The 25,632-nt window shown below is 33.7% G+C and overlaps 2 protein-coding genes across 2 annotated transcripts; both read left to right on the top strand.

Annotated features, from left to right (window-relative positions):
* The first annotated feature begins 4,704 nt into the window (after positions 1-4,704).
* Positions 4,705-11,279, top strand: LOC133197249 (uncharacterized). Its single transcript, XM_061333199.1, has 4 exons — positions 4,705-5,199; positions 7,400-7,646; positions 8,726-8,808; positions 11,193-11,279. Exons 1-4 carry the CDS (start codon positions 5,032-5,034, stop codon positions 11,277-11,279), a joined length of 585 nt encoding a protein of 194 aa, XP_061189183.1. The 5' UTR covers positions 4,705-5,031.
* A 1,819-nt stretch (positions 11,280-13,098) lies between these two features.
* LOC133197244 (uncharacterized) lies at positions 13,099-17,389 on the top strand. The gene is made up of 4 exons (XM_061333184.1): positions 13,099-14,403; positions 14,805-15,000; positions 15,516-15,677; positions 16,147-17,389. Exons 1-4 carry the CDS (start codon positions 13,099-13,101, stop codon positions 17,076-17,078), a joined length of 2,595 nt encoding a protein of 864 aa, XP_061189168.1. The 3' UTR covers positions 17,079-17,389.
* Positions 17,390-25,632: the final 8,243 nt, after the last annotated feature.

The raw sequence follows: 25,632 nt of genomic DNA, 5'->3' as shown, positions 1-25,632 counted from the left end.
AAGGAAATATAAGTCAGGTTTGATAAAATTGATTAATGGGGTCTCAGTAATTAATATCTGGTGAAGTATCGCCAGTGGTAAGAGCGTTCGCTCTAGAGTCGCGGAGTAAGGAGTTGATCCTTACGTCGCGGGTTCGAATCCCACTGTGGGACGTGGAGACCGGTCCTTCGGATGATACCGTATAAACCGAGGTCCCGTGTCGCAGTATAGGTGCTGGCACGAAAAAGATCCATCACTGCTCAATGGCCCTAAGTGGCGAGTATAGGTCAAAACTTGTAGCCACCGGCAAGTGGTGGCGTCTCCATATGAGTGAAAAATTCTCGAGAGGGACGTTAAACAATAAACAAACAAAAACAAATCTGGTGAAGTAAATATGAGTAGCATCATGATTTTTACTTGGAAATTTCTCTCTGTTATCAGAGGGTCAGTCCCCTTAAAAATAAATTGAAGGAAGTCATGGAAACATGAATTTTTAGTGCCTTATAACCGAAATTCTCTATATCCATAAAAGAAAGTGTTATGATAAGTGGGATGGAAAAAAGATAGAACCGAGATTTCCTTATATCCAAGTTCCATATAAACGAGTTTTTTAAATATCAAAATTAGGTGTTTGAGATCTACAATTTTTTTGCTTTTTTTTAAAGTTTTTATAAGTTTTTATAAACTGCTTAATTTAAAAGTATGTAATTTTTGCTGGTTTTTTGACGTTCTGACTAAAATATATAATTTTCTAATGATGACATTTACTCCTCTTTTTCAATGTCTGACATCTTGAAAAGGTGCAGTGTTACAACGCACTTTGAAAAATTACGCACTTTGAAAAAAATTTTCAAAGTGCGTTAATTTTGGGACCACGTTAACGCACTTTGAAAAAAAATATTTTTTTTTCAAAGTGCGTTAATATCGACCATATTAACGCACTTTGAAAAAAAAATGTGCGCGGCTTGGTCAATATTCTTGCCAATTTTAGGCATGATAAATAATTATTTGAACCCGGTTTAATACTTTTTCAGTGATGATGTCACTTCAGGATCTGAGATATGGCGTTTTAAAGATTTTTAGGGGTTGTTTTCTTCCCAACAGTTCTTGTAAATGTAATAAAAGGGAAATGGGTCTTTTAGAAATGATTGTTTAATAGCAAAAGTTCGTTCCCCTTTTTTTTTTTTTTTTTTTTTATATATATATATAATTTTAATCCAGTCTGTAATAAGTTCGGTGGATGTAGGGGTCAATATATTATTTAAAGCATGGAATTTTTCTTCGGGAAAAGGAGCAATTATGATTTTTCTCTACCATGAAAATTCTCTTTCTTTCTCTCTTTATATATATATATATATATATATATATATATATATATATATAAATATTCTGACACTTTCAGTCAAGAAAAACCACGTTTAAAAAAGACGTACCACACCTATCTGTATTTTAACAACTTTTAAGTGTATTTAAAGAAGATTCAAAATTTTTAAATTTTATTTTACATTTAAAAATCCGGAAGACAAACCCCTATGATTCGATACTATAAATCCCTGAATATTGATACGTACATGTATTGATTAAGCGATATATTGACACACTCCTAGTGCTAGGGCTTTCATAAATTCATATGTGTATTTATTAAGACAGTATCTTTCCATGGGTATTCATTTTTTTGACCTTGACTTTAGAGTTTGACCTACTTCTTAAAAAACTTTAACCTTGGCTATAACTTTTGAACAGTTGGCGCTAGGGCTTTCATATTTCACAGGTGTATTTCTTGTGACAATTTGCAATTTGAAATTCAGTCTTATACTGCCTTGGTTTCAACCCCAAGAATATTATGCTTTTTTATGCCCCCGTAATCGAAGATTCGGGGTTATATAGTTTTTGCTCTGTTGGTCCGTCTGTCTGTTTGTCCGCAAAAACTTAAACCTTGCTCATTACTTTTGAACGGGTGGGGCTATGGCTTTCATATTTCACAGGTGTATTCCTTGTGCCAAAACCTTTCTTTTGGTACCACGAAATTTGAACTCTTGACCTTGGAGTTTGACCCACTTTTACAAAAAGTAAGCACACTTCAACCTTGACCATAACTTTTGAACAGTTGGTACTAGGACTTTCATACTTCACATGTGTACTCACTGTGACAAGGCCTTTCAATGGGTATAAATATTTTTGACCTTGAACTTAGAGTTTGACCCACTTAGTAAAAACTATAACCTTAGCCATAACTTTTGAACAATTAAAAAACTAGGGCTTTCATATTTCACATATGTATTCTTTGTAGCAAGACCTTCCTCTTGATACCACCAATTTTGACCTTTTGACCTTGGAGTTCGACTTGCATTTGCGAAATTTCAACCTTCGCCTTAAGCTGCCATATGGGGGCATCAGTGTTTCACAAACACATCTTGTTTAATCAGTATTTTTCTTTATTTTTATTTATAAAATTTTGCAAACAATTTTCCATATAAAAGGTTTTCATTTATCATATTTTTTTTTTACCATTTTAGGACCAGAAATTTACTTCAAATTTTAAAGTCAGAAACTGAACATGATATGTAGGCCTTTAGCACGCCTTGTAAACCCATCTTCTATAGAAAAAAAACAAACCAAAATTAACTATAAACACTATCTTTATTTTTTCAAATGACTTTAGAATCAATCATTGTATAAATTGAAAATACATGCAAACATAAAAATAGCAATTTTATGACATATGAAATCCATTAAAATCTACAAAAGCAATAAATGTCAAATTCAAAGGATTTTATGTAGCATCGCTTACTTGAGCGAACATGTAGTCTAAGATTAAAGATTTAAAAATATAAAAAGGCATACAAACAATAATTTCTAGCATAAAAAAACAAATCTAATTTTGGGGGGGAAGGAATCATTGCTATTTTGAAAATAAAACCAAAAGTCTCTGACGAGATTGTAGCTCTACTAGTTCAAACGTATAACAAAGGAAAAATAGCACTTGGACTGGAAACTTTGATTTAGTCTCTTTTGTGGAAAGATTTATTGCAATCAGAATAATCTTTAGGAGGAATAAATATTTAAAAGAATTTTATAGAAAGTCTGATTTTATATGAGTAACTCACTGTGGTTTACTTGCATGCCAAGTTACATGAAAATCAGTTCAAGTCATGTAGAAGGAGTGATTATTTGAAAGTATTTTACGTAAATTTTAATTTTTTGTAACCATGGTAACACCGTTCATCGAAATTAAAAAGCATTAAAAAGAATTATGTATCTTAATGTAGTCTACTCGTGTGACAAGCTATATTGAAATCAGACTAAAATTGTAGGAGGTGTAGCATTAAAAAAAAACCCAGACAGACAGCTAGACAGACGGACACCTTACTATCGCATAAAATCTTCTGGTTTCTGACCAGTGGAGCTAAAAAAAAAATTACCGGTTTTTCAACAGGGTATCAAAAATCAATTTACCAGTAACCCGGTACACTTGACAAACACAAAATATATAACTTGAGTTTGACGATGTATATTATATTAAAGCTTTAAGGTATTTCCGTCCTCCTGTGATCAAAGGTTTTGCAAAAACTGTTTTTAATTAAATTCATGGCCAATAGAAAAATATCTGCTTTTCAATAGGTATATTGAAAAATATTGTCAAGTGAAAGAATTTTAAAATATTTCTTTTCTTTATTTAATCAATTATTCGATCTTTAAAAAATGTTGTCAAGGGCAATAACTCCTTCTCATGTATCTTCATTCAGGGATTTTCTCTATTGTATTTCTAATGTAAAAAAAAATATTCCCTGATATTCACAATTCAAATACATGTATATTTATAAATGAGCAAATATGTTTGAATTTTTAACATCAGAATAATTATTTGAACCAGTTTTTACATGATGTTATTTTACAATTTATTAAAAATGTAGGATTTTTCATACTGACATATACTTCTGTTTTTTCTTTTTACATCAGAAAAAAAAACTTTGGAAACCTATACATTTTTTGCAATTTTTGTTAATTAAAACCATATTCCTTAAAAATAAATTGTGAGGGTGGAAATACCTTAAAGGTAGTTCTGATTCGCTGAACATCTAAATTCGAGTGCAGTATCTGTAAAGCCATCAGAGAGGTTTCGCAAACCAACGTGTACTTGAAATCTGTACAATACGTCATCACTTTTGCGAATGCTGAAATTCTACACGTATCCACGTAGATCGCCGAGTATCCGTAAATGCAGACTTGTAGCATATATTTTCTTAACTGCTTTTTATTTTAATCAAAAGGTTGTGTTTTTTTTTTCTAAAACCTATAGTACTGATCTTAGGAACTTTATGTTTTTATAGCAAATAATTATTTAGCTTCTTATTATAAGCTTCGTAAGATATTGCGCGGAAAAGAAAGTGTTAAGACCGAGAACATTTATGAATTTATGACCTTCACCTTTGACCACAAAATCGATAAGCATCTTTCTTAGGCCACAGGGAGTTGCTGTGAAATTTCATTGCAAAAGCTCAAAGGCTTCTCGAGATATCGCATGGAAACAAAAGTGTTACAGACAGACAGAAATACAGACGGACGGACGGACAGATAGACCGAAATTAATATCCCCCTCTCAGTGAAAGCGGGGGACAATTAAGTACGACTCCACGTAAAAATCATGCAGTGAGCATAGAAAGGGTGATTCATGAGGTATTAAATATATTATTTATGTGTGACTAAAATTAAAATATTGATAACTAGTAATCAATTTTTTAAAAAAAAATCAAATATGAAAGCATATTTAAAATGTTATGATTTTTCAAATTTTAGTTGTGATTCAATAGTATTCTATTGAAAACATCACTTTTTGAATTGTCTAGAACTACTAAACCCCTTTCCAACTCCATTAAAAAATAATACTACAATTAATATAAGTAAGTGTTCTAAAATGTTATCGAGAGAAAAAATTGTGCAAAACAGTTCTAAATAGATTAATGGTCATTTAAAATTTGTAATTTCCCTCCCAAATACGCAATGGATTACCTCCCCTACGTATAGGTGGCGCTGTTTTTTATTTATAACAAGATGTCTGCTCCCATGGTTGAATTGACGCCTTGTTCCCTTCGGTTTTATTTTGAAGGAAATTGTGGACTTTGTCCAAAATTTCCCGAGGAAAATTCACTGAAGTATGTTAAAGAATGTAATAAGAGCATTGCTGGACATTTGAGGGCCTGCAGAGTTGCAGAGAAATCGGTAAATTCCAGTGGTTGATCAGTGGGTACCGGGCGGTATCACTGCCGGTAAAGTGCGAATCGAGAAAATCTTGGTTTCGTACACCCGCTACTATTGGCACCTGTAAATTGTCTAGTTCAATTTATATTTTTTGAAATAACACAATAAAAATCACTTTTCAGAAAGCAAATTTATTAGATAGTTAAGCGATTGGATGCTTTCATACCCGAAAGTGCCCATATGTAAATGGCTGTTTACATTGTGTTTTCCATGTACTCTCATTCGAATGATACATATAGGACTACAAGACTAATTAGACAGCTAAGTGGATAAATTTAACTTTAATCAAACGTTATTCAAAGTATATAACGATACTAAATTTTCTAAAAACTGGATAATACAAAGATACATTTTTCCATTTTTTAATTTCCATGTAAAACAGAATTTTGTTTTAAGATGAAATAACTATTACTATAAACAAAAACGCAAAGTAAATAATGGGCGAAGTATCAAAGTTTGAGCATGTCAGTACTAGGAGCTTAGGTATTAGGACTAGCACTCCATGATCCCTTTGTCACTACAACATAGCATTATACAGGTCTGGTACAATCACTAGATTTAGCTACGTAGCTTGAATTACCTACATAGCTTTATTTACCTACCTGAAGTAGCTTTATTTAGCTACTAAATCAAACTTATTTCTTAAATAAGAATTTTTCCCAGAAAGTGCAGAAAATTGCACTTTGATGCAGTGATAATTTTCAACTTTGAACTCATCTGAAAACAATTCATGAAAAAACACTCTTGGAGATGTGTCTTTTTTTGTACAATTGCAATCATAGTTCTAAAAGTTTTGGGGCTATATACAACAGTTAATTTGTGACCTAGCAGTTACTTCTTGAGTGTAATAACAAAGAAAACCAGTTTTGGTTAACATGAGCACAATGTGAAGTAATCACACTTATCCAGCCTCATCGCACACAAGGAGTGTACAGTTACTCAAACAATGGGAATACATATTTTCCTTAAAAGTGATCAAACGCAGCAATGTTAAAACTATCTCTGCTTTAGATTGCTTTTTAAATGATACCTAGAATAAATATTAGTAGACATTTTCTTGCGACTTTTTGTCTTTTTAAAATAAAAAGCAAAATTGTGAAAAGTTGCCTTGAAATAGCTAAATAAAGCTACCTGAGGTAGGTAAATAAAGCTACGGTAGGTAATTTTAGCTACGTAGCTAAATGTACTGATTGTACTGGACCTGTTATAAGGGCCGTTACCAGGCTTTAGTACATAATATGCTTTGGGCTTTACAGGATTGATCACATAATCAACCCTTATTTTTTTATATAAAAGTTTAAAAATGATCCTTTATTTCTTAATTAACAAGTAGGTAAAGGACAATGTTAATTTGTTATTCAGGCTGCAAAACTTTATGTGAAATTAAGATTCCTGATCACCTCATGTGCACATATTGAATGACACCAAAAGTATGTGTAGAATGGCATGTTGTTTTACACATCATTATTTACACATTTATAGAGCCAATTAGCCTTTACACAATAACTGCATTACTTCTCTTTTGCAGGGCTAATTTTTGTTGATAGATGATTAAATGAAGTATATTGAATAATTGTTTTTATGTCATATTTCACCAAAATTTACTATTTTGTCCTGCAAAGGAGTAGTACAGCAGTTATCATGAAAGGGCTAATTAAAGTATATAACAATCAGAGATATTGTCATTTAAATTTAAGCACTCCCTGATTGGTTGAAAGATATCAATAAACTCCATTTTCGTAGGAGAAAAAAATATGACTTCTGACAGATTCATAGACCAAAGGTTTGTGAGGAAGTAGTGAAGATACAAAGTCATACTTATTCTTCATTAAGCATATTTTTCATGATGAACAGAGTATCCCACTTTGACCATGTTGATGCAGTGATAATTTTCAACTTGAATGGATGTGAAAACAATTCATGAAAAAATCACTTAAATATGTGTCACCTTCAATGTGATTGCCATTAAAGTTCTTAATGTTTTGATGATTCTTTTAAATCAAAGATAATGATTAATTACCTGAGCTAGTAAGGAGTAATACAGGTATATATCCCAATAAACATAATTAGAAGTAAAAATACCAGTAATTCCTGGGAATTACCTATATTTCCCACCATCATGGGAAATGTAAGTATTTCCCTTATTTTTTTTACAACTCAGGTAAGATCAGAAGGGGAACTACTGTGTCTTAGAGCTGGGATATGGAGGTGGAAAGAGAAAACTGACCTTGGCATAACTGTGTGTCCAGCTCACAGATACATGTATGGACTTGGTTGGAAGCCGCGACTGAAATGCGACTTTTTTAGGCATCCCAGTTCCTCAAAAAGTAAAGCACAAAGAGGGATGTCAGCAAGGATGTGTGAACTTGCACAACTCAGATGGGGTGTGCTGTGCAGAATTGGAACAGGTTTGTAAATTTTGCTTTGAATTATATTATTGGTTGAATCAGATCTTCTTTTTTTCACCAGGTTTGGCATGAAGATTTTCTTTTAATTGGCATTGAATTGTTGTGGCTACTGGTTGAAGTACTTAATTTGACTTGGCAACAAAATCAAGCATTTTTTGTACTACAATCCTTTGCTACTTGTTTAATCATCATGTCATCATCCTCTTATTCCAACCATCAAATTCACCAAGCAGGAACATCTCATCACCATTTAACCATCTGCTGATTCCAGATATCATGTATTCCAGAATTGTTTGAAGATTGAGAGTTTTTGTATCTTTTTGCATGTAAAAATTTGAACAAGTATGTATGTAAATTTGTCTTTTTAACTTGTTGCTGAATAGCTCCATTAAGATTTGTCATCTTACTGCTCTCTAAAATAAAATTTTTCTCTGACACTAAAGAATACATGTACTAGTACTGTATTAAAAATGCAAACAATTTTAGCATATTTTGTGGAGACAGAATTTGGCAGCTATTTCCTTTTAACTTGTCAATCTTATCAAGAAATATTATATTTTTATCTCAAAGAGATTTTTTTTTTCTTTTGTCACAGAATTTTTCAACCTTAAATCTCAATACCAGAGAAATTACAAAAGTTCAATGCATAAAAATCCAAGCTAATATTTTCCAATATTTATCAATTTATAGAGCTCTTCATACTGCTCCCTCTTTATAAGTGAAAAAGAAAGGTTCAAACTATATTTGAGAAAATGTCTCAGGTTCTATTTTTCCACTCTCTAAAATACATTTTGATTTAAATGACTATTTTTAGACTTGTTGTAAACTGTTTCATGCAGCCATGCCTTTTATAAATAATTAACTGAATTCAAAATTATTTAATATTTTCTGCCATACTCTTTGGAAATTAGCCATTCTAGCCATATATGTGGGGCCTTTTCAAATGCTCTGGAGAAGTCCTCCTCCTCATATTAAGGACCCTAAAATAAATAGTACATGTAATATGCCAGTATTGTGTATGGTATTGTTGTGTATGCAAGAAAAAAGTCCATGTTTTATTTGATGAAGTTATACTTTAGGAATTTGTCGACAATGCCTTGACAGTTTGTCAGAGGACAGAGATGATTCAGAGTCACCAAACAGCTTTGGTGTAACAGAAGAGGTAGGGTTATTCTATGAACCTAAAGGAAAAGTTGTGAATTAAATTTTATAATTAATTAAAACTCAATTAGCTTATTCTAGCTTATACTTCACCTATGTATTTCCTATGATTTAGAGGATGTGCGCAACTTTGAATAAGTTTACTAGGTCAAAGATCAAGGTTAAAAATACTTCTTTGTAGAATTATTGTCCATCTTCGCTGGCCAAAGGTTTACGAACCTCTCCACTCCTCTACAACTTAGACTTGTAGAGGAGTGGAGCGGATTGTAAACCCTTGGCTAGCGAAGATGATAACTGTCCTGAACATTTTTAGCTCTTCTGAGCCAAAGGCTCAAAGAGTTCATGCTATGGCCATTTGTGAGGTGTGCGGTGTGTGTAAACTTTTTAGAATATGGGCCATAACTCAAGAGCCCCTTGTCCAATTATTGTCAAATTTGTCACAGGTTATCCTTGGCCCAGGGGCTCCCGTTTATACTAAAACTAGGGTTGTGACAAAAACAAGGGGAGATAATTAGGTAAATAAAACCAAAAGTACTGGTTGCTAAAAAAATCTTCTCAAGAACCACTGGGTAGATTATCACCAAACTTACATACAGGGATGAGGATATGTTGTAGATTAAAAATTAAATTGTTCAAGGCATCACCCTGGGGCAAAGGGCGTGGTCTCAAGGTCACTTCAAAGTTGACCAAAAATTACATTTTATTAAAATGTTGATATTTTGCTTACTATAAGGACTAGGATCATCAAATCTTGTCAGTTGATGCTTCTAAGGACCTCATATCATGTTGACTTAAAAGCAGGTCATGCTGACCTACTTTTTAAATATTGCGGCCATTCTTTTTCAAATTGATTGAGGCATATTTTGAACAATTTAAGGCCTATGATCATCAAACTTTGTCAGTTGATGCATCTTGGGTCCTTGGAGTACTTCAACTAAAAATAGGTCACGTTGACCTACTTTTTGAATTTTATGGCTAATCTTTTTCAAAACAATTAAGGTCATTAATTCGATTACTGAGAGGTTTAGAATCATTAAATCTTGTAAGATGATGCATCTTGGGGCCATAAAACATATTTATTAAAAAGTAGGTCACCTTGACCTACTTTTTGAACTTTGCAGGCATTGCCAATTGATTTCAAGGCATTGTAGAGGCATATTTTGGACATTGAAGGCCTGATCATAAAACTTTGTAAGTTTATGCATCTTGGGACCTCGAAAAACATCAACTGAAAAGTAGGTCACCGTGACCTACTTTTGAAATTTTATGGCTATATTTAAATATTTGGGGTACTGTTTGGCTTAGAATCATCAAACTTTGTCAGTTGATGTATCTTGGGTCCTAAGAGTATGTCGACTGAAAAGTAGGTCATGGTGACCTACTTTTCAATTTATATGACTATAATTAAATATTTCGGGTACTAAATGGCTTAGAATCATCAAACTTTGTCAGTTGATGCATCTTGGGTCTTCGGAGTAAGTCAAATGAAAAGTAGGTCACCGCGTCCTACTTTTGAAAATTTATGGCTTTTATTAAATATTTCATTTACCAATAGTCTTAGAATCATCAAACTTTGTCAAATGATGCATCTTGGGTCCTCAGAGTATGACAACTGAAAACTAGGTCACCTTGACCTACTTTTGAAGTTTTATGGCTTTATATAAATATTTCAGGTACTATTTGGCTTAGAATGATCTAACTTAGTTAGTTTGTTGTATCTTGGATCCTCAGAGAATGACAAGTGATAAGTAGGTCATGACCTACTCTCAGATACTAATTGTCTTAGAATCATCTTGGGTTCTCAGAGTTTTTTTTTTAAATCTAAAATGTAGGTCATTATGACCAACCTTTGGAATTTCAAGGCTTTATCTAAATATACAGGATACTTAGAGGCTTCAAATAGAAGTGATAGGTTGTACAGTTTATCAGAAGAGCGATTCAAGGCCCTTGGGCCTCTTGTTGCTTTCCCATATTGGCCCAGTCTTGTTCAAACTTCTTCCATAAAGAAGTGGAATTTATGTTTTTAAGTAATTTTTTAAAGAATTCTGATTGCCTGTCTGTCTTTCTCAAAAATAAATTTGATCATTACTTTAATTTGAATGAGAGAAGATAAACTCTCATATTTAACACATGCTTAACATGTGACAAGAACTTTCCAATTGTTTTATAATTTTTGACCTTATGATCTTGACTTTGAAATTTTTTTCATTTTTCATGTCACGACATGAACAGCTGTACAGAAAAGTTACCAATATCAATCAATTTGTCAACATAGCCAGTCATTTTATCACATGCAATCTACAAATTACAGTACAATGCTAGTAAATTTAACTATTTTCAGGATTTATGTTATAAAATCAATGACATTTCTTTAACATTTTGTAGACAAAAATAGAGGAGGACAAGCCACAGGATAATAATGACCACTACCAGCTACGTCCTAAACAGGTTATTACTATTAAGGACACATAACACAAACAAAAGTTTGATGCATGGATTGATATATATTTTTTGACTGATTTTGAATGAAAATGACATAGATAATAAATCCCTAAAATATTAAGTAATTGTAAGTTTTATTTGGTGCTTAAATATGCGACTGTTTCATTTTATATGTAATTCTATACATTTGCACCCATTTTTAACATTGTGACAAAATCTTTCTAACTTCTCCCACTTTATCTGGCAAACATTATTCAGACTACCTATTTAAAAAAATATCTATGAGAAAAACTGCTGAATTCTGAAAAAAGTTTTTTTGTGTTATTATTCCTTAATAAAGTCATCATTCAGTTTAATTTTCACATACCTGAGTGTATTGGCAAATATTGCACTTGTTGGTTATTTTATAGAAGTCATTCCGACAATCCATACTTTGGTTTCTGAGTAATAACTTTACTTAGAAGACTGCAAAATCCATTTGTATGTGCATAAATGTAGCTTGCTAGCCTAGAAAATTGTTGCATTATGGTTCTTACTTGTCCATTTTCACAAAAGATCAAGAGCATAATTATCTGTCCGTCTGACTGTCTGTCACAAAAATGAATTTGCATATTTGTAATTATAGTGTAAATTTTGCAATACTGATTATTAATATATGCCTGTGTTTTAAAAAAATATATATAGCAGCTAGACCAAGAACACAACTTGAAAAAAATGAAGTTCAGCTTTTGTTTGCTTATATTCATTAGCATATTGAAAAGAAAATCACAGAGACAGAGCTTGCTGATCCTGCCATAGACAAAGAAAATCATGAAGATGTACATATATCTGTAAGTTTCTTCCTCATTTAATGGAAGCTACTATTTTTGTTTGCTTTGTAACAGGAAAGGAGAAAAATATGAAAAACCAGACTGGGATTCTAAACCAGGCCTCCTGAATCTCCAAACTGAGTTAATCAGCCACAGCTGGTCAAATCTGGCCCTTGGATCATGAAGCAACATATAAGCTGAAGTCAAAAAATGTCTATTCAAAAATTTCGGGGCATATAGTATTTGCTCTGTTCATCTGTCTGTGTGTTAACGAGAACTTTAACCTTGCCTATTACTTCTGATTGGTTTGAGCAAGAGCTTAATATTTTACTTGTGCATTATTTGTGACAAGACCATTTTCTGGGTACCAACACTTTTGACCCCTTACCTTGAACTTTAAGCTTGACCTACTTTTGAAAAGCTTTAACCTTGGCCATATCTTTTGAACAGTTGGTGCTAGGGTTATCATATTTCAAATGTGTTTTTCTTGTGACAAGACCTTTCTTTGAGAACCAAAAATTTTCACCTTCTGACCTTGAAATTTTACCTACTTCTTAAAATTTTAATTTTGGCCATGAGATTTTACTTGTTTATTTCTTGTGATAAGACCCTCTCTTAGATTTGAATATAACAGTTTATGAAAATGCTAAAACTGTTCCAACCTATGTTATACCTGTTTAACTTAGTAGAAATTACATTTATTCTTTATAATTTATTTTAATTTTCCATCATTAAGTGTAGAAAATGTCAATTTCTCTTTCAAGAGTGTCCTTGAATTGGACGTATCTTAAAAGTAGCATCAAGTGGATTGACACATTTTTGATGTGCATCATTGTGACATAAGTAACACAGGTAATACAATATAAATTAATTTGTATCCAATGAAATGACACATTACAGTCAAAATTAAATTATTACAGGATACACATGAGTTTGAAGACCCAATTAGTATTCCTAGCACAAACTGTTCCCAGACATCTAATACATCTAACTGGAGTGAGGAGTGTCAAGAACTTTCATTAGAAAAAGCAAACTCTGTCATGGCATCAGTGAAATTGAGTCCACTTAGAGCTGTTCTACAAACAGATATTTCAGAGGCTAAAGCTTCCACAGTCAGATACTATAAAAGGAAAGCAGTGGAATCGGTTGATTCATTGTTGAATTTTATAGCTCCATCTCAAGGACAAGTTTTGAAGGAAGAAATTTTCAAGGCCAGCAATATTGAATCAGCAGACGAGGAAGAAATCATCATAGCTGACCTTTCAAAGTTGTACACAGAGACAGTAGACAACTCATTGAAATCACAAATTCTCTCTGTTCTATCAAAAAGATTAACTAAGGCTGAACTTGTAGATACAATACCTGGAATCACCATGTACAGAATTGACCAGGCTCGTCAACAGTATAATGCTAACTCAGTTAAAGGTCTCCATGTTAAGGAAAAGGTGAAAGTGCCCCGCAGAAGGATGGATGATGGTAAACTCCAGCATGCTCTCAGTTTTTTCTTTGATCCATCCTTTATGCAGCTGGTGTCATATGGAACAAGGGATCTGAAGTTAGACTCTGGAGAATCTATAACCATTCCAGAAGTTGTCAGAACGGCTAATCATTCAAAAATGATAGAACTTTACATGTCTTATTGCAAAGAAACAGATTTCCAACCTCTTGTGAAAGCAACACTTTTCAAAATCCTGAACGTTTGTTCAGCTACTAAAAGGACGAACTTACATGGGCTGGACAATATTGCAGCTGAAGGAGTTGAAGGCTTTGATACTCTTAAACAAATAACAAGTCAGCTACTTCAGAAAAATCATCTAACTACAGAAGAACATGAACAATTGCAAAAAACTATGACATCAGCAAAACTCTATCTAAAAACTGATTACAAATTGCATCTGGAAAGAGAATCACATTGTGCTGATCACTGTCTTCAGTGGCTTCTGAGTGATCCAATGAATGCCAGTTTCCAAAACCCCTGCAATCATATCCATTCTTTGAAATGTGACAGGTGCCAACTCCTCCAAATTATTAAAAGTAATTTGTCTAAAGGTATTAACCAGATTGAAGATGACGATGTAAAAGAAGAAACACAAAAATCTTTTGATGACACAATGCAGAAGATATATGATTGGAAATCTCATATTATCAGAAATGTAAATCAGGAGGAGTTTAGAACGAATAAATTAGAAAATCTAAAGAGATTTGAAGGAATTATTATTATGGATTGGGCAATGAAATTCTTACCCATGAGATACCGGGAGAAACAGACTGATTGGTTCGGGCAGAGGGGAAAGCATTGGCACGTCAGTGTTTGTATATACAGAGATGAAAATGGAGAAATTGGAGTGAGTTTATTTTTGATTGTTTTAAGGTTAACAAATTCAATACTTTGAATACAATACACATGTCATTATATATTAAGGAAGAAAACAAATTTATCTCATGAGCATGGTGTTATGAAAAGCAATTGCTCTACAGTCATATTCATTAATATTCACAATATTTCTAAACTGACTGCTTGTTTCACATTTTATAAACACTTGATGTATTTCATATAGAATATGACATCATCATCAAAAGTATAGTATTTTTGTGTGTGACAAAAAGTTAAGCAAAAAGAAATTATTTTTTTTGTTTTTATATGTTTTATTCATTTAATAGCATTATTAAATTATGAATTTCAAAATTAAAAAAAAAACAATATTGTAATGGTCACATATCATATTACTTACTTATTCTATTTCAGCATAGAACTTTTACACATGTCATAGAGAATGTGAAACAAGACTGGTATGCAGTTGCATCACTATTGGAAAACATCCTTCAAACCATGAAAATTCAAATTCCACATGTAACTGATGTATATTTGCGTTCAGATAATGCGGGTTGCTACCACTGTGGTCATCTCTGGATTGCAATTCCTCAGATTAGTCAAAGAACTGGTAAATATTCTGAATTCTAGTAATTTCTTAGAAGACATTTGAAATCCATGCATGAAAGTTAGCTTATATAAGAAAAAATAAGTTAACATACTACAGTTGATGAAGATTGACTGTTTAGGATTTTCTTAGAAAATTTTTCCCTCAGATAGAGACAGTCTTGCCCGTGGAGAATTGCAAATTTAGACTTATGCTCGACACTCAGGGCCATTGGACAGTGAGGGATCTTTGTGTGCCAGCACCTACTGTGACATGGGGCCTTGATCTTTTCCAAAGGACAGGTCTCCAGTCCTGTAGTGGGATTCGAACCCGAGACTTAAGGATCAACTCCTTAATCTAGCGCAAATGCTCTAACCACTGCATCACGCGGGTGATGTTTTTGTATGTCAACAGTATTCAAGACATCTTTTGATTGTTACAAAATAATAGATCAATAAAGTGAAACACCAATATTATTGTAAATATATTAAATGCAACTAACTGCATTTTCCAGTAATGTTCAAATCTTTTTTATACAGGCCTCCATATTAAACAATATTCATACTCTGAAGCCCAAGCAGGAAAGTCATATTGTGACTCAAAGATCGCACATATGCGAACCAAAATGCGATCCTATGTGGCTAACGGCAATGATATTTTAAGTGCAGCAGACATGAAAACAGCAATAGATCATGGAGCAGGTAAAGAGTTTTAATCACCAAGTTCTCAACAAAAGTAAAGAAATATGTATATTAAACAGCCAAACCTTGTTAAATCCAACTCAGTAGAAGGATGCTTCCCTAGTTGTGTGACTAATCATGGCTCTAGAAGATTTTAAAACATTTTTTCATATGTGTTTCTTCATTTGAACAAATCTGAATCTACACTGTACCTTTATTAAATGTGGTTTTCCTGAACTTGAGAAGAATTTTAAAGATTTTTGTTAAGTATTCCAAATTAAACTTTGATTGCCCTTTGTGGCTCTATGCTACCCCCAGAGGTCATGATTTAAGCAAATTTAAATCTATTGGTATATGTCAGTAAAAGCTTTCACCCAAGATTCATCTTCTCTGGTCCACTGTTTCTTGAGAAGAGATTTTTTAAGTAAGCAGACACACCTGAATCCAATTTACTTAAGAATACATGTTTTTCCTGTCTTTTCCTTTGCAGGAGTTGCTGGGTGTCAAGTGGCACATGTTTCAATAGATGCCAGTAAACATGTGATTAAGACACATTCCTTAAAAAATGTCAGCACCTACAATGATGTTAAATTTACAGATTCAAACGTTGAATTTCGAAAGGCCTACCAAGTAGGGAAAGGACTGCTGCTTTCTTATGACGATCTGGCAAAAGCAGCAGCTACAGTTCAGACAGAGACTGGATGTGTTATTCAAGCTGACTTTGTCATACCTGTTAAAGTTAGAGGTTGTATTTCCCTATCAAAAGCCAAAAAAAGTTTACAACCTGAAACTATCCCAGGAGATACACTTTTCTCTGAAGAGTCTTTTACTGAACATACTGCTGAAATTGATTCTTCATTATTTAACTGTCCAGAACCAGGATGCATTAAAGTATGTAGTTCCTATAAGTCCTTAGAAAGTCATGTATTAGTTGGTATTCATGAATTCAAACTGGAAAGAGAATCTGTATATGACAGTATCAGGAAACAGTGGGCAGAATTGTGCAACAATGTTGTTATTACAAAGAAGAATGTGGTTGACATTGCTTGTACTTCAGAAACTGTAGAAACTCTTTCAATGGGTTGGGCTTTGAAAAGAGTCAGGAAAGTAAAAAGGTTTCCAACTAAGATAAGAAATTTTTTAACAGAAAAATTCCTGGAAGGTGAGAAAAGTGGGAAAAAATGTAATCCAAATGAAGTGGCAACTGAAATGAAAGCTTTGAGGGACACAGACAGCAGGAGAGTTTTTCAGATTAATGAATGTCTTAACAGCAACCAGATTGCTTCATATTTTTCCCGTTTAGGGTCTACAAGTTCTAAAAAAAACAAAGAGATTGACCTAGAAGATGATGATTTGCTTACCAGTGCTGCCGAACTAGATCATAATGAATTGCTGATATCTGTTATCACCAGTGATGTTTAGCTGGACAAAGTGAATATGCTTGTATAGTTTACTGACAGTATTAGCTGGTGAAATGTTAAATACAATGCCTGCAAATTTGCATTAAATAATTGGTGCATCTATATAGATACATGCTAACAAACATTCTTTGGATGCTGCATCTATTACTGGTAAATTAAAAAGAAAATTCCAGATTACTGAATATGTATTTAATAAGAAAATTCATTATGTATATGTGCAGAAATGATGAATTATCTCCCCTGTTTTATCCATATTGAAGATAAAACTATTTGATTGATTAATAGAATTGTTTTTTAATACTACTCAGACAGTATGTGTGATTAAGCTCATTCAAGCATTCATCTGTTGATAAATTACATTATCTACATTAATTTCAAAAGAACAGAATGAGTGAGAGAATTACATTGAGATAGTTTATTGTGAAATTATGACTAACCTCTCCTTTAAAAAACTATTTTATTTGAATTTGGATTTTTTTTTCTATATTTCTAAAAAGTAAGAAATTGTATTTTGGAAATGTAAAGAAAATGTTTTAAAACTTCAGTTTATTTTTTTTTTTACATGTATATAGATCATAAACTGGACTGTGACATAACAAGAGGCCCAAGGGCCTTAACGGTCACCTGAGTATAATACAACAATTTGGAGGATCCATAGAGTATAAAATGAACTGAAAGGTGAAGCTTTGTTGCCCAAAAGCAAGAAAAATACTAGGGTGATCAGGATCAACAAAATAATTAATCTAGTATTCATTGATAGTTTATGAATTAGGTTCTAATCTGTTCCCCATTTATCACTATCACTATACAGTGTATTAAAATCTATCAGTGCTTCTGTACTATTTTAATTTCTTGTTGAAACCTCTTACATAGGCCTCTCTTGGTCTTTGATGAACATTTAATAAGACAAGTTATTTTTGTTCCATTTTTATTTATTTATTACTTATAAGTCTATCTGATCCTTAAAAGTATGAAAATACTTTTTGTATTATACAATAAAAATTCTTGCTTAATTCTCTTATTCTATTAACCTTTCAAGTACATTGTTTACAGTGATTAATTATCAAAAGTAAATGGCAAAGGGGAATAACTCCTCTCAGTAGAATACAAATTAATAGAGCTCTGGCCAGGACCAGAACACTTGAACAAATGATCCAGATGTTCAAAAATCTGGTAAAAATACCCTTCCTTATTAAAACTTTTAATCTTTTTGCCTCTGATATGCCCAAGTGCAGAGAAAATTTTTAAAGAAATAATGCATTTTTACTTCAGATTCACTATATTATCAATAGAGCCCCCCCCCCCCCTCTCCACCAAGAAACACTAGAGTCTCTCACCCTGGGACCAGAAGTTTGCTCATCATAAGTAATCACTTTGTTTATCTGCTTAACACTAAGGAGCAGACAGGATTATTTAATAGAATTAATGCATTTTCACTATATTATCAAGAGCCCCACCCTTACACCAGCACATCTGACCTGGGTCATGCAATTCACTACTCTGGAAGAAGCACTCTTGCTCATCATAACTATATACTTAGCTTCTTTGCTTTTTAACCAGAAGCAGAAAAGAATATTTTCAAAGAAATTGTGCTTTTTCACTATATAATCAATAGAGCCCCCCCCCCCCCAAAAAACCTTTTCACTAGAACCCTTGACCCTGGGGCCATGAAATTCACAATTTTGGAAGAGGCATCCTTGTGTATCATAACAATGTATTTAGTTTGTTTAAATAGTACCCAGGGGCAGAGAAGAAGATTTTCAAAGAAAACATTCACCTTCACTATAGGATCTATAATAGCCCCACCCTAGAACCAGAACCCCTGTCCCTGGGGCCATGAATTTCACAATTTTGGAAGAGGCATCATTGCTTATCATAACAATGTACTTAGTTTGTTTCAAAAATACCCAGGAGCAGAGAAGAAGATTTTTAAAGCATTAATGCATTTTCACTATATAATAAATAGAGCCCGGGCCCTAACATCAGAACCCCTGATCCAAGGGTCATGAAAATCACTATTTTGGAAGATTCACCCTTCCTAATATCATAACTATGTATTTAATTAGTTTCAATTATACCCAGGAGAAGAGAAGAAGATTTTCAAAGAAATAATGCACTTTCAGTATATGATCTATATAGCCCCACCCTAGCACCAGAACCCCTAACCCTGGGGCCATGAATTTCACAATTTTGGTAGAGTCCCCTTGCTTATCATAACTATGTATTTAATTTGTTTCAATAATACCCAGGAGTAGAGAAGAAGATTTTCAAAGAAATAATGCACTTTCACTATATGATCTATATAGCCCCGCCCTAGCACCAGAACCCCTGACCCTGGGGCCATGAATTTCACAATTTTGGTAGAGTCACCCTTGCTTATCATAACTATGTATTCAATTTGATTCAATAATACCCAGGAGTAGAGAAGAAGATTTTCAAAGAAATAATGCACTTTCACTATATGATCTATATAGCCCCCCCCCCCCCCCCCCCCCCGCACCAGAAACCTTTACCCTGGGGCCATGAATTTCACAATTTCGGTAGAGTCACTCTTGCTTAACATAATTATGTATTTAATTTGTTTAAATAATGCCAAGGAGTAGAGAAGAAGATTTTCAAAGAAATAATGCACTTTCACTATATGATCTATATAGACCCCCCCCCTCCCCACCTAGCAACAGAACCCCTGACCCTGGGGCCATGAATTTCACAATTTTGGTAGAGTCACCCTTGCTTATCATAACTATGTATTTAATTTGTTTCAATAATACCCAGGAGTAGAGAACAAGATTTTCAAAGAAATAATGCATGTTCACTATATGATCTATATAACCCCACCCTAGCACCAGAACCCCTAACCCTGGGGCCATGAATTTCACAATTTTGGTAGAGTCACCCTTGCTTATCATAACTATGTATTCAATTTGTTCCAATAATACCCAGGAGTAGAGAAGAAGATTTTCAAAGAAATAATGCACTTTCACTATATGATCTATATAGCACCCCCCCCCTCCCCCTAGCACCAGAACCCCTGACCCTGGGGCTATGAATTTCACAATTTTGGTAGAGTCACTCTTGCTTAACATAACTATGTATTTAATTTGTTTCAATAATACCCAGGAGTAGAGAAGAAGATTTTCAAAGAAATAATGCACTTTCACTATATGATCTATATAACCCCACCCTAGCACCAGAACCCCTGACCCTGGGGCCATGAATTTCACAATTTTGGTAGAGGGCTCAATGCTTATTACAATCATGCAAACAGTTTGACTGCTTGATGTCCAGGAGTAAAGAAGAAGATTTTTAAAGATTGCATTAATTTTGGTGGTTTTAGCCCCACCCCTCAGGCCCCAGGGGGCCAGGGACCATAATATTCACAAATTTTGTTCCCCTTCACACATAGATGCCATATGCTAAAATTGGTTGAAATTGGTTCAGCGGTTTCAGAGAAAAAGCTGAAAATGTTCAAATGTTAACACACGACGCACGACGCACGACGGACGACGACGGACGAAAACAGATAGCAATAGGTCACCTGAGTGACTCAGGTGACCTAAAAAGTGAAAATGCTATTTTTTTGTGTGAAACCCATCAAATGTTTTAGGAGATTAATAATTAATTGCACAAAAATGTTTTTATTATTTTATTTGCTAATGGGTATGATGTCTATGAAAATAGCATTACCTTTTAGTTTGGCTGTAGGGTTTTTAAATTTTTTCATAGCTGAAAATACCCCAAAAATGTGATATTTTACTGTTTTTGGAAATATGGATTATCTCCCCTTTTTCACTTAAACTTTGGAATATCTTACTAGACCTGGAAATATTTTGACTGATCATAAAAAGTAAGAAATTGTATTGCATTTTATTTTGGAAATATAAAGAAACTGTTTTAAAACTTCAATTTATTGTTTTTAAATGTATAAATATACAGCATAAACTGGACTGTGACAAAAAAGTGAAAATGCTATTTTTTGTGAATAACCAATCAAATGTTTTAGGAAATTAAGAATAATTTGCACAAAAATGTTTTTATTATTTTATTTGAAATTGGGTATAATCTCTATAAAAATAGCATTGCCTTTTAGTTTGGCTGTGGGGTTTTTAAATTTTTTGATAGTTGAAAATACCCCAGAATGTGATATTTTACTATTTTTGGAAATACGGATTATCTCCCCTTTTCAGCTAAACATTAGAACATTTTACTGGACATTGAAATATTTTGATTGATTCTGAAAAGTAACTAGCTGAGTTGTATTTCATTGAGAAATAAACATAACTGTGATTTGTTTTCTGATTTTCTTTTTATTTCATCATAAATATTGATGTTTTTGCCTTTTTAAAGAGGAAATTTCAGCCATATTTGACCAAAAACAGTTTTACTGTTGCCATGGAAACCAGACACTGAATTGATGAAAATTTATTTTATTTTTTAAAGTGTCTTGGCATACTCTACCAACATGCAAAGTCTGAAAAAAATCTGAAACCCCTCATGTGTCAGCCCCTGCATGATTTTTACGTGGAGTCGTACTTAATATCCCCCAGTTGAACAAATATGAAAAGGAAGAAGAATGTGTAACAAATTAATTGATGTATGCAGATTCCATGTTTCCTTATGCTTTAGATAAATAATCAGGACAAGTTTAAGCGAGGTGAGGCAGACAACGAGAAAAGAGTTGCAAGCCTTCTCTCTTTATATGTATCGGTCTAAAACAATATATTTAAAAACATTTTATAGAGACAAAAGGGTAACATTATCGATAAAATATAATGCATATTATAGAATACAAAAATAGAAAAAAAGGTGACTCGGCTCCAGATTTAAGAAGAAAAAAATGGAAAGGGGGGCATACCCAAGTGCCTGTGTAAATAATGGCATCCCATTCGACTACGACACCAAAAGCACAATTCTTTGAACTTGCTTGTTTTAACTTGTATTGTAAACGTACATGTATAAGTACACGTTTGTTAACGAAGCCTCTCTAATCTAAAACGTGAAACCTAAACTCTCCAGTTTCTCCACCAGACATACACGATGGAAAACCACCGATGTTCTTTCTCTCGCAAATGAACCCAGGCGTTTGCCCATCGTGGATTTCTGATAGAGTTTTTTATTTGAAGAATAAGTCCGCTATTACGCCCAGCTATTCTGATAAGTCTTCTAACGCTTATTTGACAGGGGACACTTTGGATTATGTCGGGTGAGATATAAATCTCTGGCAAAGGAATTGCTTTGATAATATTGCAAAATAATCTGCAAACCCGCATTAGATAATACCTTGTACTCGGATCTTCATTTGTTAAATATTGTAGAATTGATGTCCATATTTCAATAGGAAGACCATAATTTTCGTCGGTATGAACATTCTCAACCTCTCCTTGTATAAATCGTCCGTCCTCAGTCGCTCCTCCAGTATTACAGTACACATCTTCGTGAAATTCTTCTAGTGACCCTCTTTCTGTTACTGGCCCAACCTCGGTATCTCTTCCTGCAAGTGACTGTCTTTCTGTTACTGGCCCAACCTCGGTATCTCTTCCTGCAAGTGACTGTCTTTCTGTTACTGGGCCAACCTCGGTATCTCTTCCTGCAAGTGACTGTCTTTCTGTTACTGGGCCAACCTCGGTATCTCTTCCTGCAAGTGACTGTCTTTCTGTTACTGGGCCAACCTCGGTATCTCTTCCTGCAAGTGACTGTCTTTCTGTTACTGGCCCAACCTCAATATCTCTTCCTGCAAGTGACTGTCTTTCTGTTACTGGGCCAACTTCGGTATCTCTTCCTGCAAGTGACTGTCTTTCTGTTACTGGCCCAACTTCGGTATCTCTTCCTGCAGGTGACTCTTTTTCTGTTACTGTCCTAACCTCGATATCTCTTCCAGCATTACCTGACACATCTTCGTGCAAAAATTTTTCTTGCATCCCCCATTCTGTTGTTGGTATATCCTCCTGTTCTGACCACAGACTTCCAGAAAGTCTTTCCACATCGTCAGATGGGACTTCATCTACGTTTTGCAACTCTTCTTCTCTGTTGTGTTCATCGTTCTCTTCTGGGAACTCTTCTTCAAAATTATTTGCTTCATCATCTACATTTTCAGCTACACAACTACTTTCTTCAATTATTTGACAAAGGGTTTCCTTCTCAATATCAATACTGACATAATGATGTTCAGGAAAATGTCCTAAAGTTAAGGTTTGTCGGTTGGTTTCAATATGGTTATCATTTGAAACGATAACAGTATGGTCTAACCCAGCACTCGAGATAATAACAAATTGAACATTGTATTCACGTGCAAGCGCAATAAGAGTCAAATGATCCCCATATTCCCATGGACTTTTCATTTTTTCAGTGTAAGTGTCAAATGGTTCATCTAAAAACCCGTGGTAATGCTCAGGCCAATTTTCGATGTGTTGAACTGCTTCCAGTCTGAGTTGCTGTGCTGATCTAAACACACCTAAACGAAAAAGCTGATGAGCAACTGAAGAGAACTGGCAGTTGCTACAGTCAGTAGGATTTTCCAGAACTTTGATGGTATTGTCTCGAAATATGTCCAATTCTTTCATCTTATCATATTGGGTCTTAACAATGTAATATTTTTTCCTTGTCATTGCATTTCTGCATTTCTTTTTTCTTCTTTTTTCTTCTTTTTCTTTTGTAAGGCTTGTGATGTTCGAAACATCAACCCAACATTCTTCTTTGTTCCCATCCTGATTTCCATAACTAACTTTGTACTGGTTCGAATTTAATTTTCTTTGCATCACTTTTCCTTTGAAAATATATCTCCTTCTTGGAACGCGAGATGAGAATGGGTATCTGAAAAAAATATGTTCTCCTTTCTTATAGATGGAAACTCCTCCTCCTTGCCTGAGCTCACGCCGTTGTTTTCGCCTGTTACATCTTTCTGATGCCTTGCGAACTTTTTCGAGCAGGTCTTTATTTTGACGGGAGGTGTAAACCTCAGATGGCGTCAAATAGCCTAAGACTTCCTTCGGGTTTTCATTAATTGCGAACTGAACTTTGTGTAGCTCAGCTGCCCAATTAAATCCACGTCTTTTTGTCTTCAAGAAAGCGATTTTGTTTCGGACAACACGATGACTACGTTCGCACTTTCCTTGGGATTGCGGGTGGTAAGGTCGGCTTCTGATCAACTTAATTTTGTTTCTATGTAACATTCTTTCAAATCTTCCCTTAAATTCAGTACCTTGATCACACTGTAAAATCGAAGGCTTTCCATGCTCCGAAAATACTCTCTCCAATTCAATGGCAATTTGTCTGCTTGTTTTTCGCTTTAATGGTCTTAAAATCAAAAACCGAGAGAAAACGTCTAAAATGGATAATATGTAGCGATATGTTTGACAATTACTTTTAATAACATCGTTCTTCAGGTCAATCAGATCTATTTGCCATCTCTCATTTACACGATCTGCTGTGATAGGCTTGTTTAGTGGTCTATTACTGAAGTTTGGGAAAAACTTTTGGTACCTCTTTGATTTGTTATACTCTCGGAGAATTTTCCTCTCGGACACAGCACTATATTCTTTGCTCAAGTTTACATAAAGTGGTCTTGCTCCACAACCACTTGCTGAATCAAAAGCTTTCTTAACAACTGAGTTAAGTTTAGATTTGTGTAAAACCCTTTTCCCATCAAATCTTAATTCCCCGTCTTCTACAGAGAAACTGTTCTTGTTTCGCCAATATTTGAGAGCTGCATTTTTCTGCCTCCTGGTTCTGTCTTTGCATTTTATCCTAAAAGTACCGAGGACTAGCTTCATGATTGTATCATATTCTTCTTCGTCAAGTAAATGGTGGTATTTTCTTTTCATTATGTTTAATGTATTTTACTGGTCCCTTTAGTTAAAATAAAACAAACTATATTAATAATTCGATTTAAAAACATACAATTAGCTACATGACATTCCTATTGTAGCTATTTTTTTGTTTTCTGAAGAGATCGTTATAACAGTTCTTAAGGTTATCCGCTCCTTAGCTAGGAAGAATAACTCTTACAATTAATATTCAAATTAAGCTTAAAATTGATTTTTTTTTTATAACAATTTTCATTTTATGCCTCTCAGTATGATTCAAGAGTCTTTGTAGACTAAAATACAGTCTTGTAAAAATTTGACATTTGTACCCTTTGAAGTACAAAATTAAATGCATTTTTATAGAAATCAAAATTTCTTTAATCTAGCCCTAGAGACCAATGTTTACTAGCATTGTATGAAATTAAATGGGGTCTGTGATGTCTTACAATGATAGTACAAACATTTTACACTATTTTTAAAAATAATAATTGCATTAAATAGAAGTAATGAAATGCCGAATAAGTATGAAAAACATGCAATTTTCTTCAAATGCCTGGATACCTATAATTTTTATCGTAAAATATATTTGTTGATCGATTCCTAATTAGAAAATGCCTGGTGAGTACTTTGATTCGCATTTCCTCAGTTCCTGAAAATATATTTGGGATTTGTCAATTGATATTTTTCCCTATATAATCTATACTTATAAATCAATAAATTTTGCAAATAAACTCCAAAACGGCTATGATTAAC

Source organism: Saccostrea echinata, unplaced genomic scaffold (assembly GCF_033153115.1).
Source record: "Saccostrea echinata isolate AGI-Se365-2 ecotype Australia unplaced genomic scaffold, CSIRO_AGI_Sech_v1 ptg000001l, whole genome shotgun sequence".
Taxonomy (NCBI): Eukaryota; Metazoa; Mollusca; class Bivalvia; order Ostreida; family Ostreidae; genus Saccostrea; species Saccostrea echinata.
Note: the sequence above shows the minus strand (reverse complement) of the source record. Positions and strands in the feature narration are given on the sequence as shown.

What these genes read in the sequence shown, in the direction of transcription:
- LOC133197249 (XM_061333199.1), top strand. Translation starts at nt 5,032, where the DNA reads ATGTCTGCTCCCATGGTTGAATTGACGCCTTGTTCCCTTCGGTTTTAT. An exon ending in GCAGAGTTGCAGAGAAATCG is followed by an intron (nt 5,200 to 7,399) that starts GTAAATTCCAGT and finishes TTTACAACTCAG; the next exon opens with GTAAGATCAGAAGGGGAACT. An exon ending in GCTTTGGTGTAACAGAAGAG is followed by an intron (nt 8,809 to 11,192) that starts GTAGGGTTATTC and finishes AACATTTTGTAG; the next exon opens with ACAAAAATAGAGGAGGACAA.
- LOC133197244 (XM_061333184.1), top strand. Translation starts at nt 13,099, where the DNA reads ATGGCATCAGTGAAATTGAGTCCACTTAGAGCTGTTCTACAAACAGAT. An exon ending in ATGAAAATGGAGAAATTGGA is followed by an intron (nt 14,404 to 14,804) that starts GTGAGTTTATTT and finishes ATTCTATTTCAG; the next exon opens with CATAGAACTTTTACACATGT. An exon ending in AGCAATAGATCATGGAGCAG is followed by an intron (nt 15,678 to 16,146) that starts GTAAAGAGTTTT and finishes TTTCCTTTGCAG; the next exon opens with GAGTTGCTGGGTGTCAAGTG.